Source organism: Balaenoptera physalus (assembly GCF_965194825.1).
Source record: "Balaenoptera physalus genome assembly, chromosome: 2".
NCBI lineage: Eukaryota > Metazoa > Chordata > Mammalia > Artiodactyla > Balaenopteridae > Balaenoptera > Balaenoptera physalus.
This window is the reverse complement of record NC_138883.1, coordinates 4900117-4918110: the sequence shown is the minus strand read 5'-3', so window position 1 is coordinate 4918110 and position 17994 is coordinate 4900117. Positions and strand designations below refer to the sequence as shown.

The following is a 17994-nucleotide window of genomic DNA, read 5'->3' as shown; positions in this document are numbered from 1 at the left end:
TCTTTTGATTTCCATTTGCATGGAATATCTTTTTTCCATCCCCTCACTTTCAGTCTGTATGTGTCCCTAGGTCTGAAGTGGGTCTCTTGTAGGCAGCATATATATGGGTCTTGTTTTTGTATCCATTCAGTAAGCCTGTGTCTTTTGGTTGGAGCATTTAATCCATTCATGTTTAAGGTAATTATTGATATGTATGTTCCTATGACCATTTTCTTAATTGGTTTGGGTTTGTTTTTGTAGGTCCTTTTCTTCTCCTGTGTTTTCCACTTAGAGAAGTTCCTTTAGCATTTGTTGTAGAGCTGGTTTGGTGGTGCTGAATTCTCTTAGCTTTTGCTTGTCTGTAAAGCTTTTGATTTTTCCATCGAATCTGAATGAGATCCTTGCCAGGTAAAGTAATCTTGGTTGTAGGTTCTTCCCTTTCATCACTTTAAGTATATCATGCCACTCCCTTCTGGCTTGTAGAGTTTCTGCTGAGAAATCAGCTGTTAACCTTATGGGAGTTCCCTTGTATGTTATTTGTCATTTTTGCCTTGCTGCTTTCAGTAATTTTTCTTTGTCTTTAATTTTTGCCAATTTGATTTCTATGTGTATCGGCGTGTTTCTCCTTGGGTTTATCCTGTATCGGACTCGCTGCGCTTTCTGGACTTGGATGGCTATTTCCTTTCCCATGTTAGGGAAGTTTTTGACTATAATCTCTTCAAATATTTTCTCTGGTCCTTTCTCTCTCTCTTCTCCTTCTGGGACCCCTATAATGCGAATGTTATTGCATTTAATGTTGTCCTAGAGGTCTTTTAGGCTGTCTTCATTTCTTTTCATTCTTTTTTCTTTATTCTGTTCTGCATCAGTGAATTCCACCATTCTGTTTTCCAGGTCACTTACCCGTTCTTCTGCCTCAGTTATTCTGCTATTGATCCGTTCTAGTGTAGTTTTTCATTTCAATTGCTGTATTGTTCATCTCTGTTTGTTTGTTTTTTAATTCTTCTAGGTCAAACATTTCTTGCATCTTCTCGATCTTTGCCTCCATTGTTTTTCTGAGGTCCTGGATCATCTTCACTATCATTATAATGAATTCTTTTTCTGGAAGGTTGCCTATCTCCACTTCATTTAGTTGTTTTTCTGGGGTTTTATCTTGTTCCTTCATCTGGTACATAGCCCTCTGCCTTTTCATCTTGTCTATCTTTCTGTGAATGTCAGCACTGAATTCTTAACAACTTCAAGTCTTCCAATCCATAATCATAGTATATTTCTCCATATATTTAAACCTTTATTTTTTCTCACCAGTGTTTTGTAGTTTTAATTGTACAACTCCATCACATTTTTTGGGTTAGATTTACCCCTAAGTATTTATATATTTTTATGCTATTGTAAATAATATTTTTCAATTTCAATTTCTGGTTATACATTGTTAGAATATAGAAATATAGTGGATATTTGTATATTTACCTTGAATTCTGCAACTGTGCTAAGCTCATTTATTAGTTCTAGTTGCTTCTTTGTAGGTTCTATTTTTGCAAAGATGATTATGTCATCTGTGAATAAAGGCAACTTTAATTCTTTTCTAATTTGGATGTAATTTCTTCTTTCCTCCTTCCTCCTGTTACCTTATTGCACTGGCTCAAACCTCTAGAACAATGTTGACTTAGAAGTGGTGAGAATGGACATACTTGCCTTTCTAATCTTAGAAAAAAAAAAGTTCATTCTTTTTCATAGTTACATATGATGTTAACTGTAGGTTTTTTTGGTAGATGCCTCTACCAGTTTGAGGACATCCCCTTTTATTCCTAGTTTGTTGAGAGTTTTTATCATGAATAAATGTTAGATTTTGTCAAATGCCTTTCTCACATCTTTTGAAGGGATAGTGTGGTTTTTCTCTTTTATTTTGTTAATATGGTGGATTTTCTTGATAGATTTTCAAGTATTAAAACAACATTGTATTACTGGGATAAATCTCACTTTATTATGATACATTATCTTCTTTATATCTTTATGGGATTCTGTTAGGTAAAATGTGTTAAGAATTTTTAATGTATGTTCATGAGGGGTATTGATCTATATTTTTCTTATAATATCTTTGTCTAGTTTTGGTATCAGAGTAATTCTGGCCTCATAAGTAATTTGGGAAGTGTTCCTTTCTCTTCAGTTTTCTGGAAGAATTTGTGTATAATTGATATTATTTATTCCATAAATATTTGCTAGAATTGACTAGTGATGAGACTGGCTTGGCCTGAAATTTTCCTTGTGGGAAGATTTGAAACCTCAAATAAAATTTATTTAGTAAATATAAGGTTATTCCAATTTTCTGTTTCTCTTTGAGTGACCTTTGGTAGTTAGTATCCTTCAAGAAATTTATCCATTTCATCAGTTATCTTTTTGGCATAAAGTTTTTCATACTATTTTAATTATTTAAAAAATATCTGTATAATCTGTAGTGATGTCACCTCATTTCTCTCATTCCTGATATTGGTAATTTGAGTCTTTTCTCTTTTTCCTCTGATCAGTCTGGATAGAGATTTATCAATTTTGTTGATCTTTTTTAAGTATACATTTTTGTATCATTGATTTTTCTCTATTTCTTGTTTTAAAAAATAGACTTATTTATTTATTTTTGGCTGTGTTGGGTCTTTGTTGCTACACGTGGGCTTTCTCTAGTTGAGGGGAGAGGGGGCTACTCTTCGTTGTGGTGTGTGGGCTTGTCATTGGGTGGCTTCTCTTGTTGTGGAGCACGGGCTCTAGGCGCACGGGCTTCGGTAGTTGTGGCTCGCGGGCTCTAGAGCACAGGCTCAGTAGTTGTGACGCATGGGCTTTGTTGCTCTGCAGCATGTGGGATCTTCCTGGACCAGGGATTGAACCCGTGTCTCCTGCATTAGCAGGCGGATTCTTAACCACTGGACCACCAGGGATGCCCTGATTTTTCTCTATATCTTTTATTTAAAAAAATGATCAATTTTGCTTTTAAACATTTTTTTTTCTGCTTAAAACTTAGGTTTATCTTTTTTTTCCACCATAAAGTGGAAGTTGAGGTCATTATTTTGGGATTTTTATTCTTTTCTATTATAGATGTTCAGTACTTTTAATTTTCCTCTAGGTTTTGCAGCTGCATTACACAACTGTTGATATATTGTTTTTTGTTTTCATTCAGTTAAAAATACTTTCTAATTACGTTTTGTATTTCTTCTTGATCCATGGATTATTTAGGAGTGTTTAGATTACAAATACTTGGGAAATTTCCACATATCTGTTAGTGATTTCTAATTTAACTCCATTGTGGTCACAAAACATACATTGTATGTTTGAATCCTTTTAAATTTATTGAAATTTGTTTGATGTCCTATAACGTGGTCTATTTTGGTAAATGTTCTGTGTGCATTTGGAAATAATGTATATTCTACTGTGTTGTGTGCAATGTTTTATAAATGTCAATTATCTCAGGTTGGTTAATAGTGTTATTCGAGTATTCTGTATCCTTTCTGATATTTCTATTTGTTCTGTTAGTTATGAGCAGCTAGTTGAAATTTGTGACTGTAAGCGTAAATTTGTCTTATTTAGTTTTTAAGTTCTGTTAGTTTCCCTTCATTTATTTTGAAGCCCTGTTAGCAGGTGCATAAACATTTAGGATTGTTATGTTCTCCTGATGAATTGATTCTTTTATCATTGTGAAAGACCCTTTTCATCCCTGAAAATATTTTTTACTGTGAAATCTACTTTGTCTGTTACTAACAGGCATTCCTGGTTTATTTTGATTACTGTTAGCATGGTATATCTTTTTCCTCTTTTTACTTTAACCTATTTGTGTCTTTATTTTTAAAACATGTTTCTTATAGACAGCATTTAGTTGGGTATTGATTTTTCATTTTAATTCTATATAATGATCTTTTTCTTTGACTTGTGTATTTGCCCTGTTTTAATTTAATGTAATTATTGATATGGCTGGGTTTAAATCTAGCATCTTGCTATTGTTTTCTGTTTGTTCCATCTATTCCTTTTTCTCCTTTTATGTTTTCCTTATAGATTAATTTAGCTTTTAATTTGTGATTTTTTTCTTATCTCCTTTGTTGCTTTATTATCTGTGGATTTGTGTTGTGGTTTATTTTTAGTGGTTGCTTTAGAGTTTATAATATACATTTTTATCTCATCAGTCTACCTTCAAGTCTTAACTCTTTTTGTATTGTATGAGAACCTTAGAACAATATACAGATTTTCAATTTCACCCCTCAGGGTCTTTGTGCTATTTTTGGCATAAATTTTACTTGTACATATATTACAATCCCCTACAATACATTGTTATTATTTTTGCTAGAAACAGCAAATTATTTTAAAAATATTTTAATAATAGAAAAGTATTTTCTATTTGCCATCGTATTTACTATTTTTGCTGCTTTTCATCCTCTTGTGCAGATTCAAGTCTGGTATAGTTTTCTTTCTGCCTTAAGGACTTAGAATTTTTGTTTTCAACAGTCATGCATATTTTAAAAAATTTAACTGGAGAAAAATGACCTTTTATATTTGCCCAATCGTATGCCATTTCTGTTGTTCTTCCTTCATCCCCGAAGTTCCAAGTTTTCCTCTGCTATTATTTCTCTTCAACTTGAAGAACTTCCTTTAGTGCTTGTTTTAAATAGAGCAGGTCTGCTGATGACAAATTCTCTTAGTTTTTCTTCATCTGTCAAGGTCTTTATTTCACCTTCATTCCTGAAGGATATTTTTACTGTCTATAAAATTCTGGGTTGACACTCCTTTCTTTCACCATTTTCAGTATGTCCCACTGCCTTTTAACCTCCATGGTTTCTGATGAGAAATCCACAGCATTTAAATTGTTGTTCATATAATGTTTCAATTTTTCCCCTGGGTGCTTTCAAGATTTTTTTCTTTGAGGTTTTCAGCAGTTGGATTGTGGTGTGTCAGGGCCTGGATTTCTTTGATTTTTACCCTTTTTGTGGCTTGCTGAATCTCTTGACTCTAAATTTATGCCTTTCACCAAATTTGGGCATGTTCAGTCAGTATTTCTTTTCTGCACTGCTCTCTTTTCCCTCTCCTTCAGGAACTCCATTGACAAAAATATTTAAGCTTCTGATATTATCTCACAGGTTCCTAAGTCTTTGCTTATTTTTTCTTTAGATTGAATTATTTCTATTGATCCTTTTTCAAGTTCACTAAGTCTTTCTTTTGTCACTTCCATTTTGTTATTGTGCTTATCCCATGATTAAAAAATTTTCTTTTCAGTTCTAAAATTTCTACTTAAAAGTATATATAGAATTTCTGTTTCTCTGTTGAAATCATCTCTCCATTTATTTCAAGGGTGTTTATCTCACTGAGGATTATTATTTAATAGCTGTTTAAATGTGTCTGATAATATGGGTCAAACATCTGGGTCACTTCAGGGTTGGCATATATGGTTTCTCTTTTCTCATGGGTACTGTTTACATTTTCTTGGTTTTTGTGTGTCAAGTAATTTCAGAATATATCCTGCATATTTTGAACATTATGTTGTAAGATCCTAGGTCCTATTAAAATCCTGTAGAGAATAGTGATTTGTTTGTCTTAACAGGCAACCAAGCCTGTTAGATTCATATTGCAAGTTCCTTCTCTCCTGTGGGCAGTGGCTCCATTTTCAGTTCTGTATTCAAAACTTTTGTTATGCGGAGCCACTAAAGGGTTGGTTTCAGACGGGGGCAGCGGTTATATGGTACTCCACTTCTCAAAGCTTTAGCTGTGCCCCTTTGGCCATGTTCCATGCACGTGTAGCTTAGGGATTGTCCTGGGATGTGTGTCAGTTCATATACAGAAGTAGAGGATTCCCTTCTAAGCTATCTCCTCTTTGGAATTTCTCCCACGCTGCCTGGCTCCCTGGGCCTCCTTTCCTGGTTCTTCTGCCCAAAGCAATGGAGTTCTTTCAGAATGTTAGCCTTCTCCCTTGTCACACAGTGTCCATAACCGGGATCCCTTTCAAAGCAAATTGGCCAGAGAAAATAGAGGAAAAAATAACATGAATTTCCCTCCCTTTTCCCAGTTCTTCTGTTCAGGTTTTTTTCCCTTCTGGTTTTTAGGTATTTGTGCTGCACGGCCAGAGCTGTTGGGATTGGCGTCAGGGCAGGGCTAGGAGAGCAAGGAGATATTTAAAAGATTTCACCCGATACTCTCTGGCTTACAAGGACCCATTTTCTTGTTCCTCTGGCCAGGATGATGGATTTATTTCAGAATTTTTGCTGTCCATGTCTACTATGTAATTCCTTGATTCAGTCTGTCTGTGGGTCAACATCAGGAGTTAAAAGACAAAAAAACTCCCCCAAACCCCAAAAGTAAAAACTAAAACAAACAAGCAAAAAACTAGAACCTTACCTGTCATATGGGTCTTTCTTCAAATTTTGACTTCCCTCTTCAACCTATCAGCTGTTATTTACTTTTCAAAATCTTCAGGTAGTTGCTTCTTGAATTTCGTCCAGAGTTTTTAGTTGTAATTTATGAAAGAGAGTGAGACCATAGTGGGTTTGCTCCATTTTGGTTTAAAACTAGATTTTGTTCATTTTAAAATTCAGTCTTTTTTCTCTCCAGTATGTTTTGAAATTTTCAATCGCTATGTCTTCTAGTTCAGTAATATTCTCTTTTGCAGTGTCTCATCTGATGTTAATCCCATCTAATATATCTTTTCCTCAAACATTGTGCATTTCATCTCTAGAAATTCTATGAGGGGCTCATACATCCTCCATGTCTCTACTAACCTTGGTCAGTCTTCCCTCTACCTTCTTAAACATATGTTATGTATAGTTGTAATGACCATTGTAATGCCTTGCTCTGTCATCTGTGTCACTTGTGGGTTTAGTTGGGTTTAGAGACCAGAATCTGAGTGTTGGAGTTGGTCATTGTTTCTAGACTTCTTCCGTGGACAGAGCTAAGAAATGTTTTTCTTGTTAAGAAAAAAATATATCATTGTTTATGCTGACTTGTCCAATTCAAATTTAGCATTACAGAATTTTTCTTTAGCTTCTTTGTTTTTATATGTTTTTGATCTCTTTTAAACCGAAAAAATTTTATTTCTGTCTTCCTTACCACAATTTTTTGGGTATATGTGGACACTAGCAATGTAATGACTGAAAACAACTGAAGATTTCTCACAGTTATTTTTGTCCACAAGGTATATCCAATTAGGGTTTACCATCAGATTATTGGTTTTCTGTTCATAATGTATATTCAGCTGAGGATCTGCCTTAAACTACTATGCTTTACTGTCTCTTAAAATAAATCCCATTTGTGTGATTAAGCTACCAACTCAATACATGTTTAGTTTCATTTGCTTAATTTTGCTTTCACATTTTAGAGCCTGCTTTTTAAGTTAATTTTGTTGTATAATTTTATAAAATACGTACATGGTTCTGGAGAAGGGATTGGAAAACTACAGCCCATGGGCCCAATCTGGCACGACCTGTTTTTGTATGGTCCTTGAGTTAAGAATGGTTTTGACATTTTTAAATGGCTGTAACACACACGCACACACACACGCACACACACACACACAGAAGAGTATGCAACAGTGACTAAATGTAGCTTCCAAACCCTAAAATATTTACTGTCTGCCCCTCTATAGAAATCCTCTACTTTCTGCCTCTAGCCCTGTCTCCCCCATTCTGTCCTCTCCTCTCTAGAAGCAGTCTGACTGATTTATTTATTTAGTTTCTGGTTTATCTTTCTACTGTTTTTATGGAAGCAAACACAAACCTCTCGTATTTACTGTACGCCCTTTTTCTCTCCACCTTGCTTTTGCACTGAGCAGTGCCTCCTGGAAGCCAGCCCACAGCAGGCGGGGAGATGGGCCTCCCTCTTTACAGCAGCACACATGGTATTCCAGAGTGTGTCTGGACTGATGTCTGTTTGACTGGTCCCTTATTGTACATTTGGGTTATTTCTGCTTTTTTAATTTTACAAGTAGTGCTGCTTTCAGCGGCCTTGTGCTTATGTTTTCTGGTGTTTGCTGCTGTAACTTTGGGATCAGTTCCTACAAGTCGGGTTGCTGGGTTATGTATATTGCCGAGTAACAAGGCACATGCTGTTTTGCTTGGTGTCGCCCGAATTCTCTCCATAGGCTCTGTACCATTTTGCATTTCTGTCAGCAGTGTGCAAAGTAAGTAATGCCCAACAGCCACCTAACGGAGTGTGTTGTCAAACTTCTGGCTTTTCTAATCTGATAAGTAAGAAATGATATCTCCATGTAATTTAAAATTTCGTTTCTTATGAGCAAGACTGAAGGACCAGTTACATGCCCTCTCATATGAACTCTCTGTTCACTTCTCTTGCCCATTTTTCTGCAGAGCTCTTGGTCTTTTTCATCGATTTTTAGACACTGTCTGTGTATTAGGGACAGTGACCTTTGCCTCTAATATAAGTTGCAAATATCTCTCCCATTTGTCTTTTCTATTTTTCTTAATTATTTACCTGTTTTTTATGCTGTGCAATAATGTTTATTATTATTATTACTACTACTATTATTTTCATGTAGCCAGATTTATGCATCTTTTCTCTTATTGCTCTGGCCTTGGAGTGATAACCAGGGAAGTTTCCCCTACTCTCAGACTGTAGAAAAATTCAATCATAGTCTCTTTTCATATTTGTATAGTTTCTTTTTTTTTAAATATAAATTTCTGTTTTAAAAAAAAAATTATCCACAGAGCACTTTTGGTGTACACTATCCCATGTGATTGGCTACTTTTACTCGTGTGATTTTAAACCGTAGAAAGGGGCTCTTTACTCACCTCTCCAGTTTGCCATTGTGCAGAGACTCCTCGCATCTTAGAATCTGAAGAGACCAATATATTCAAGGGGAAGGAATTGAAATTTGGGGAGAAGGGACTTGCCCAAGGACTCCCAGCCCCATCCCAGGGACTAGCTCTGGCCGGCCTGGGAAGAGGTTTATGAGCATCTGCTGTGTGTTGGCCGCTTGGCCAGGCCTGTCACCGTCCTTCACGCCCAAGCTGTAGGTCCTGCTATCAGCCCCACCTTATAGGTGTGGAGACTGAAGCGCTGAGAGGTGAGCTGCCTGCCCAGCGGCATGCAGCCAGTGATACGCCATCAGGCTCAGATACCCGGGTGTCCGCCTGAGAGCTTGGCCCTCCCGCCTCCGGATGTCTGGCGATGGCATGCATGCACTGAGCCCTTCCCTCCCCTCCCCGCTCCACGGTCTTGGAGGTCCTTGTCTCCACGCCGAGGGCCACGGAGGGCCTGTGAATGAACATCGTCTCCCAGGGCGCCTGCTGGAGCCAGTGGCAGCAGGTCCACGTGCATTGCCTCAGCCCCAAGGGCCCGCCTGTTACTGGCAGCCAGAGACCTTTCAAGTTGTCCTTTCGTTCGTCCGTCCATTTGTTTATCTGCTCATTCACCGATCCAGCCCTTAATTCAGCACAACTTACTGATGCCTGCAGTGTGCAGGCCCCGTCCTGGCCAAGGGTGCCCCAGAGATGTGACAGGCGTCTGTCCCCAGGAACTCACAGTCCTGTGGGGCGGGCAGGTGGCCTCGGCCATCCTGGGGGGCCCAGAGCAGTGTCTCCCTCACTTTCCCTCCAGCCTTGGGTGCAGAGGACTGGCCGGGGTGGAGGGGAGGGGGCGCTGGGGCCCCCAGCCCTCCCTCTTTCTGGGGTCCAGCAGCGCATAGACGCGAGAGGCTGGCTTGTTGTCCGGTCCAGGCCCCTGGTGGTGATGACTCAAAACCAGCCGCGGAGCGGGCAGGGATGCCCCGGGCACACGGTGAGTCGGCAGCGGGCCAGGACCGGAGCCTGCCCCCCAACCCCGCGCACCTCGGAAGTGGCACGGCCCGGGGAAGGGAAAGGTGAGCCTTCAGATGGATCCAGAGCAGCCCAGAGTTACCCAGGTCTGTTTGGTGGGCCAAGCAGACAAGATTTTAAGGATATTAGGTGATTTTCATCACACCTGAGTGTGTCTTGATCACGTCTTCCATTTTTCCCATAGCTGTAGACTTTTGGCCAAGTGTCTACAACTGTCTGCCGACAGAGGCCCTGGTTGCCAGAAGAGTCTGAGTGAAGTTCCCTCTGGATCCAGCTAGTTAAGCCCGTGTAGCGCTGTCCCACGCCCCTGGGATGGGACGTACCAGCTGTCGGTGTAATTAAGGTTGCCATAAAACCCACCAGCTAGACACACAAATGGCTCCTCTGCTCTTTCCCGGGGCAGCAGCAGTTGTGAAGGCAAGTAAATCATGTTCAGCGGCAATCACTTCAAAGGTCAGCCTTCCACTTACAGCAGCGTTATTGGCAGGGATCGCCCGTAACACGGCTTGTTTCCCGGCCATTCGATTTTACGACGCCCTAATGAATTGGGCCATTTCCATCCATTCTCAGGAAGTGTACAGAACAAGGGTTTTCGTTCTCCTGGAAAAGGCAGGTGGTGTGTTGGTGGGCACGTGGGTAGTTCTGCCGGGGGCAGACCGAGGACCCCTGGCACATCGCTTCTCTGGGCCTTCACACCGCCCTCTGGGGGCAGCTTCCTCCTGCTGCCATCAGGAGATGATTTCTGTGAAACCCCCGGCCAGTGGCTGGAACTCAACGGGCCCTCCTCTTCCTCCAGGCTTTCCTGGGTCAGTGTGTTTCCCGAGTGCGTGTGGGAATCCAGGTGCCGCCGCTGGAGAGGGGCTCAGGTGCCCACGGATGTCACGGTCCTGCCCATTGGCAGCCATTCCCTATGGGCTCTTGGGGCTGTGTCCCCACCGCCCGGGAGGAGACGCTCCTCAGTGCACAGGCCACATCTACAGACGTGAGTTGGGCCGGACTTATTCCTCTCCTGGCACTTGCTGCCCCTGCCATCCTTGATTCCCTGCTCCTCGCCTGGCCTGTGGTGATGGGGAGGGCTTCGGGAAAGGCGGCAGGAAGGCCTTCAGGCCCCATGTGGCCAGGCCTGGGATGGCTGGTGGGGAGAGTGGTTTAAGTCAGAGGTGACTGTGGCGCTGGGGATGGGAGGAGGGGATGGATCTGGAGCCATGATGACGGGCCTTGCTCCCTCCCCTCCCTTCTCTTCCCACCAGAGAAGATTCCAAACCCTGCCTTGGGACGGTGCTGTTCTTTGAGTCGGAATGTTGTGCACTTATCAGAGCACATGTTAGGGACTCTGGTGGTCCACGTCCCCTCCCAGGCCCTAGACCGCTGCCCCAGCTCCAGACTGGGCAGGCCAGAGCATCTGCCAGCAGCACAGCTCTGGAGCTTTCCTTCCAGTCCACACTCCAGGAGACTCATGGCTACCTGGGAGGGCAAAGCGGGCATGTGGGATCCTGGTGCACAGAGTGGGAGAGGAAGGGAGGGAGGGAGGTGGGCAGTTCCACGCTGCTGGGGAGCAGCTACACAGGCTGGCCAGTGTTCAGAGGCCTGCAGGGCTGCCCTCACTTTTCTACCCCTGGACTATTCCTCAGGCTCCAGGGGGCCCACCCTGAAATCGCCCTAGCTGAGGGCTGCTTCTGAAGAGGCTCAGAGAAGGTAATCGTTTGTTCCCCACCCTCCCCCAGGAATTTGTCCCAGCGTTTACTGAGGCAGGACTTGGCCAGCAGGAGACGGGGATGTGGGCCCCAGAGAAGCACCACACCCTGGCCCTGCACCCTGGAGCAAATCCCTGTATCTCTCTGAGCCTCAGTGTTCCGCATCTGGAGAATGGGTCTCAAAATACCCCTCTGTCTAAATTGGATTTATGGAGTGCTGCATTTAATGTGAATTTGACTTATGTATATTAGAAAGAGAATGATAGAAAATCTAGGTCTGAAACATTTGAAAGTTTGTAAACTCCAGTTTTTTATTTATTTTGTATTTATTTACTATTTTAAATTATATTTATTTATTTTTTTTGGCTGCGTTGGGTCTTCGTTGCTGCGTGCGGGCTTTCTCTAGTTGCGGTGAGCGGGAGCTACTCTTCCTTGTGGTGCGCAGGCTTCTCACTGCGGTGGCTTCTCTTGCTGCAGAGCACGGGCTCTAGGCGCACAGGCTTCAGTAGTTGTGGCGCACGGGCTTAGTTGCTCTGCGGCACATGCGATCTTCCGGGACCAGGGCTCGAACCCGTGTCCGCTGCCTTGGCAGGCGGATTCTTAACCACTGCACCACCAGGGAAGTCCCTAAACTCCAGTTTTTAAATAAGTATGAAGACAGCTCGTTTCACGGCCGGCTGCCGAGGTGCCGGAGAGCTGTGTTTATGCTGTGGCCACATGGTGGCGCCCTGGGAGCTGGTAAACAGGCCGCCAGGCCCGGCAGGCGGGCCCGAGGCACTGTGCCTGCGGCCGGGTGATCACTATTGCAATTTAAAGTTGTGTTGCGCAGGAGTTTACTGCATGGAGGTACGTGTTAGTCCGGGTGCTGGGACCCCCCACCCTGCCCCTGCCCAGCCCAGTTGCTGTAGGCTGGAAGGTTCACGTGAGAAAATGCCCTGAAGAAAGCGGAACGACAGCTTGACGCTTAATTACGTTAGTTTAGAGACAGGAGGCTGTGGAATGTTGGTGATGACGTAAGAAAGAAAGAGTGTCTTTAAAGCTAACTTACATGCTGCGGTTCTGGCTCCGTGGGCTCGAGGACACTGGCTCCCACGATGCACTTACCACTCCAGGGACGTTAGGCTGAGGCTTTGAAAGCTGTGAATTACGTGACCTCTTCAGAAGCAAGGCCCTCGCACAGAGTATGGCCCTGGTATTGATGGGCGTCACTGGTGCCCTTAGGTGCCCTTGGCTAGGCGTGGGCCCTTCCCTAAGCTCTCCTTCGTTGGGCCCCCGCTGCTCTCCAGGGGACCAGTCTGACTGGGGAGATCTTCATGCCTCCCTGGGCCCACGCGCCGGTGGGTGTGGGGAGGGCGTGGGACGCGGAGGACTGTCCGTGGGGGGAGGCAAGGCTGTGGAGGTATCACGGGGCAGGTCCTGAGGTCACCCCGCAGCAGCCCCACCTCCACGCTTGGGCTCCTCAGCCTGGGGGCGCGTTTTCCAGCACCAGCCTCTCGAAACTCTCCAGCCCTCAGGGCACTCAGTGGCCCTCCTTGTCCCCGTGTGTGGGCACCCGCCCTGTACCCCTGGGGCCCACCGGCATGACGGGCGCCCGCTCTTGCAGGTGGTGAGAAGCTACAAGGCCACCATCCAGCAGACCTTGGACATCCTCTTCCTCCGGGAAGGCTCCGAGTTTCTGAGCAGCACAGATGCTTCGAGCCGAGACTCTGCCGACCGCACCATTATTGCCTGGGATTTCCGGAGCTCTGCCAAAATCTCCAACCAGATTTTCCACGTGAGAAACCCTGTTTGGCATTGCTTTCAGTTTCAGGGTGCGTCTGTGTAGTCCCGGGCTGTCTGGGGTCCCAGGTCACTTCTAAGGAGATGGTTCAGCAGACAGGACCTTTGGAGACAGATGGGCTGCCTGAAATCTGTAGGGTCGGGGAAGGCAAAATGCAGGTCCAGGCCTGCCCAGAGAACCTTCCACTGGCTCCCAGATCGGAGTGACTCCCTAACGGTCCTCTCACTCGTCCTCCGCCCAGCACAGCCTGGCCCCGGGGTAAGGGTGTGGAGGGGCGGCCCGGTCCAGATCCACGGGAACGTGGATGCACACCTGAGACACCCCTACCCTCCCTCCGCCACCCCAGCCAGCCTGCAGGGTTCCGCCTTGCCCTTGCTCAGTGGTTTTGGCAGGGGCTGTGACTCAAGGGTTCAAGCAGGGACCCCGAAGGTAGACCACCTGCATTAAAATCCTGCATTCACCACTTACAAGCAGAGGGCCTGGGCCCATTATTTACCCTCTTTGATTCTCATTTTTCTTTTCGTAAACTGAGGGTGAGAATGTTTCTTGCCTCATAGAATGGCTTTGAGAATTAAAAGACATAAATACTTATAAAGAATCTAGCACAGTGCCAGGCACAGGGAGTTCTCCATAAAATGCACTACCTATCATCACCAGCACCTCTATTACCATATCCATCACCATCACCATCACCACTATATCACCACCATCACCGCCATCATCATCACCATCACCTCTATTACCATCACCACTATCATCATCATCACTACCATCACCACCATCACCTCTAGTACCATCACCATCTCCAACACCATCACCACCATCCTCCTCATCATCACCACCATCCTCAATCATCACCATCACCACCATCATTATCATCAGCGCCATCACCAACATCACTATCACCACCCACCATCGTCTTTTAAGATTTCAAATTAGCTATGGCTAATCTCTTTGGTGCTGCCACCCTGAATTTAAAAATATATGTCAGGTGTATATATACACCATCTTCCTCTCCCTGCTTTTTCCCTTGTTCTTAGAGGATTCTAAGTGACCCTGAGCCAACCTGCCTCTAGACCTTCACTTCAGGGTTCTAGTGCAACCTGCTGAGAAAGATGAGCCCTGGGAGGGCCGGCGGGGCATGTCTAGCCAGCGGGGCGTCCTGCCTCTGACGGCGCTGCAGAGACCAGGGAAGCAAGTGAGGCAGAGAAAGTGCTGTGTGCCTGAGGCACCAGCCCTCCTAGGGTCACACCTCCTCACCTTCTGTGCAGGCGAGCAGGCACTCTGCCTGGTAGCGTCACACCGGGAGCTCGTTATCAGGTTACCATGTGCCTCTGACAGCACATTAGTCTGCAGCCATGGTTCCAACTGCTCCTGACGTCACCCTCTGAATTTAGCCTCATTTAGAGGCTGTGGCTTCAGGACATCACTTAGAACACGGAACAGGTACAATGGAGAAGGGAGCTTTTAGGGGTGTTTCTGTGTGACCGAGCCTGTTAAACAGTGAGATTTCCCCTCCTGTTTGGAACCCCTTGTGCAGGCGTTCACCTCCCCGCTTGGCCAGTCACCTTCTCACTTACTATGCGTTCTGGCTGCGCGGGACCCTGGGCTGGGCTGGGGACCCTCAACGGCTCACTGTGGAGGTGGGGAGATGGGCGTGCGGATTCGTTTTCTATCGCTGTGTAACAAATTACAAATTACCATAAACCTGGTGGCTTAAATCAATAGAAATGTATTCTTTCAGCCACGGAGGCCAGAAGTTTGTAAAAAGTATCACGGGGCTGAAATCAAGATGTTGTCAGGGCCCGCTCCCCTTGGAGGCTCGGGGGAGCATCTGTCCCTTGCTTCTTCCAGCTTCTGGTGGCCGCTGGTGATACTCGGCTCGTGGCTGCATCACTCCGGTCTCCATGCCAACATCTTCAGGTCTCTCTCTGCTCCGTCTTCACATCGCCTCCTCTGTGTGTCTGATCTCTTCTGCTTCCCTTTTATAAGGGTTCATGTGATTGCATTTAGGGCAGTAATACACGATAATCTCCTCATCTCAAGATCCTTAAGTTAATTATATCTGCAAGTTCCCACCGCCTTTTTTTTTTTTTTGGACATATAAGGTGACATTCACAGGTCCCAGGAATTAGGACATGGAAGTATTTGGTGGGACATTTTTCAGTCTACTCCAAAGGCCATGAGCCAAGGAGTGCAGGGGGCCCCTAGAAGCCGGAAAGGACAAGGGAGCAGATTCCCCCCTAAAGACTCCGGAGGGAACAAAGCCCTGCTGGCATCTTGAGTTTAGTTAGCCCAGAGAGACCGTTTCGGACTTCTGACCTCCAGAACTGTAAGATAATAAATGTGTGTTGCTTTAAGCCATGAAATTGGAGGCATTTTGTTACAGCAGCAGCAGGAAATTCACACAGACCCCTAAGCCAAGGTCTGGGCAGAGGGCCCAAGGCCCCACGGGCAGAGTTTGGGGGGTGAGTCCGTCAGAGGCAGAAGCCCAGGTGGGAGCCCCCTCCACCCTCTCTGTGGCCCTGCTCTTTCTCAGGAGAGGTACACCTGCCCCAGCCTCACCTTGCACCCGAGGGAGCCTGTGTTCCTGGCGCAGACCAACGGCAACTACCTGGCCCTCTTCTCCGCCGTGTGGCCCTACCGGATGAGCAGACGACGGCGCTACGAGGGGCACAAGGTACCTCGGCCCTGTCCCCCAGGTGGAAGGTTGTCCCACTGACAACGCCAGCAAGGGGCTTGCGGCCCCTGAGGGCATGGACCCTCTGTCCAGGCAATGTGTGTTTCCTGTTTCCCAGGTGACCCCATGCCACGTGGCCTGGTGTCCACTCTAGGCCCCGGGCCCCAGCTGCTGGGCAGGGACGGTTTCCTTGATCTGTCTGTCGGCTCATGCGGACAGGTCACGGGGCTTGGGGAGGGGCGGAGGACGGAACGGGGGTGGGGCTGTTTCTCCATCTGCCCCCTTTCCCTGCTGAGGGCTGCCTCACGGGGCAGAGCCAGTGGGGCCCCAGCGCCTGGCGCTGAGGCCAGACGCCATCAGCTGGGCTAGAGCTGGGCTCCCTGGATTACACTGAACCGGCCTTGTGACACAGGCCCGTGCCGGGGCCCCGGGCTCACGGCAGGAGCTCGGCCGCTGGGTGTGAGGCCCAGCCCCGCTCCTGGCCGGCTCTGGGCCCCAGCGCGCTCCCCTGCGGGAGGGGCAGGGAGGCCGTGCGGCCTGTGCCGCGTGGCCTGCTCACCCCGGATCACCCTCTGCAGGTGGAAGGCTACTCGGTGGGCTGCGAGTGCTCTCCAGACGGTGACCTGCTGCTGACGGGCAGTGCCGACGGCCGGGTCCTGGTGTACAGCTTCCGCACCGCCAGCCGCGCCCGCACGCTGCACGGGCACATGCAGGCCTGTGTGGGCACCACCTTCCACCCCGTGCTGCCCTCCGTCCTCGCCACCTGCTCCTGGGAGGGCGACGTTAAGATCTGGCACTGAGCCTCCCAGCGTGGAACCTTCCAGACACCGGCCGGGGTGGGTGGTCGGTGTGTGTGATGACGAGGACCTGAGGTTGGCTTTGGGGTCGGGCTCGGGTGGACGCCGCCTTCTCCGCCCTCTGAGCCTCAGCGTCCTCATCTGTAAAATGGGGACAAAATCCCTGTGTCTCGGGGTTCCGAGGGCTACATTAGCAAAAGCACCTGGCACGCTGCTGGTGATGCTCAATAAACGTGAGTGTTTTGCTATTTCTTAGGTTATTTCAGCGACAAATATGTATCGGCTCCCCACTCGCAGGCCTGCTGGAGCTTGGAGACAAAACCTGGGGTGGGAGCTGGAGGGGGGCAGCCCCCGGGGGCTCTGGGTCCAGGTCTGCCCGCCCCCCGGTCTCACAGGGCCTGCTCAGGCACGGGCCGCCCTCTCCCTCCCCCGAAGCGTGGCCAGCGGGGTCCCCGGGTTTGCCCGAGCCCCGGGCCATCTGCGCTCCTCCTTGCCCACTGCCTGTCAGGTGTGCGCGCTGCCCACGGGAGTGCGTCTGCCCCGGGGGAGGGAGCAATGTGGAGAAGCAAAGGGCCCTTGAGGAGCCCTAAGCCCCAGGAGCCCAAAGATCCACCGATGGGTGAGGGTGGGGACCAAAGGTGCACGTCTCAGGACAGGGGCATCCCTGAAGCCTTGGAAGTCTCCCTGGAGGGGGCAGACCATGAGCCTGTGAGGAGGGTGTCCCCGGCAGGGGGTCAGTGAGAAAACACAGGGGACCTGAGGAGAGGCCACAGGAGCAGGTGGTGCCCAGCCTGGCCTCTCCAGAACCTGGGCTTCAGGCCCGGCTCTGCTGTCAGAGTAGCTGAGACCAAGTCATATTTCCTCTCAGAGCCTCAGTTCCCCCCTCTGTAAAGTGGTGTCAGAATCCCCAGCCTGCAGGCTTGCTGTGAGGGTCCAAGAAGGTCAAGTGTGTGGTGGGTGTCAGCACCCTGGGAGCTCCAGTCTGGGGAGGGGGACTGGGCAGATTGGGAGGGGCTCTGGGGCTTGCTGGGGTGGTAAACATTTATTTCAGTGTGTCTAACTCACCCCCGGGCCCTTGGGAATCTTGGGGTCCACAGGCAGGGCATCCCAAGCAGAGGGAAGGGCAGTGCAAAGGCCCTGAGGTGGGACTCATCCTGAGGGCCGACTCCTTGTCTGTCCTTCGTCCTCATCCCCTGCAGTCAGCACGAAGCCTGGGTGCTGAGTGCATGCTGTGTCCCCGAGCTGGGCCGGAGAGACCAGAGCCAAGCGCGTGGGC

The 17994-nt window shown here is 47.1% G+C and overlaps 1 protein-coding gene across 4 annotated transcripts in view; it reads left to right on the top strand.

Annotated features, from left to right (window-relative positions):
• Window positions 1-16966, top strand: part of WDR25 (WD repeat domain 25) — a 137884-nt gene extending 120918 nt beyond the window's left edge. For all 4 annotated transcript variants that reach the window (XM_082448264.1, XM_082448262.1, XM_082448263.1 and 1 more), the window contains exons 5-7: window positions 13065-13235; window positions 15781-15921; window positions 16500-16966. In XM_082448264.1, coding sequence (XP_082304390.1) covers window positions 13065-13235; window positions 15781-15921; window positions 16500-16721 — 534 coding nt within the window. In that variant the 3' untranslated portion in view covers window positions 16722-16966. The remainder of the gene's footprint in view (window positions 1-13064; window positions 13236-15780; window positions 15922-16499) is intronic.
• Window positions 16967-17994: the final 1028 nt, after the last annotated feature.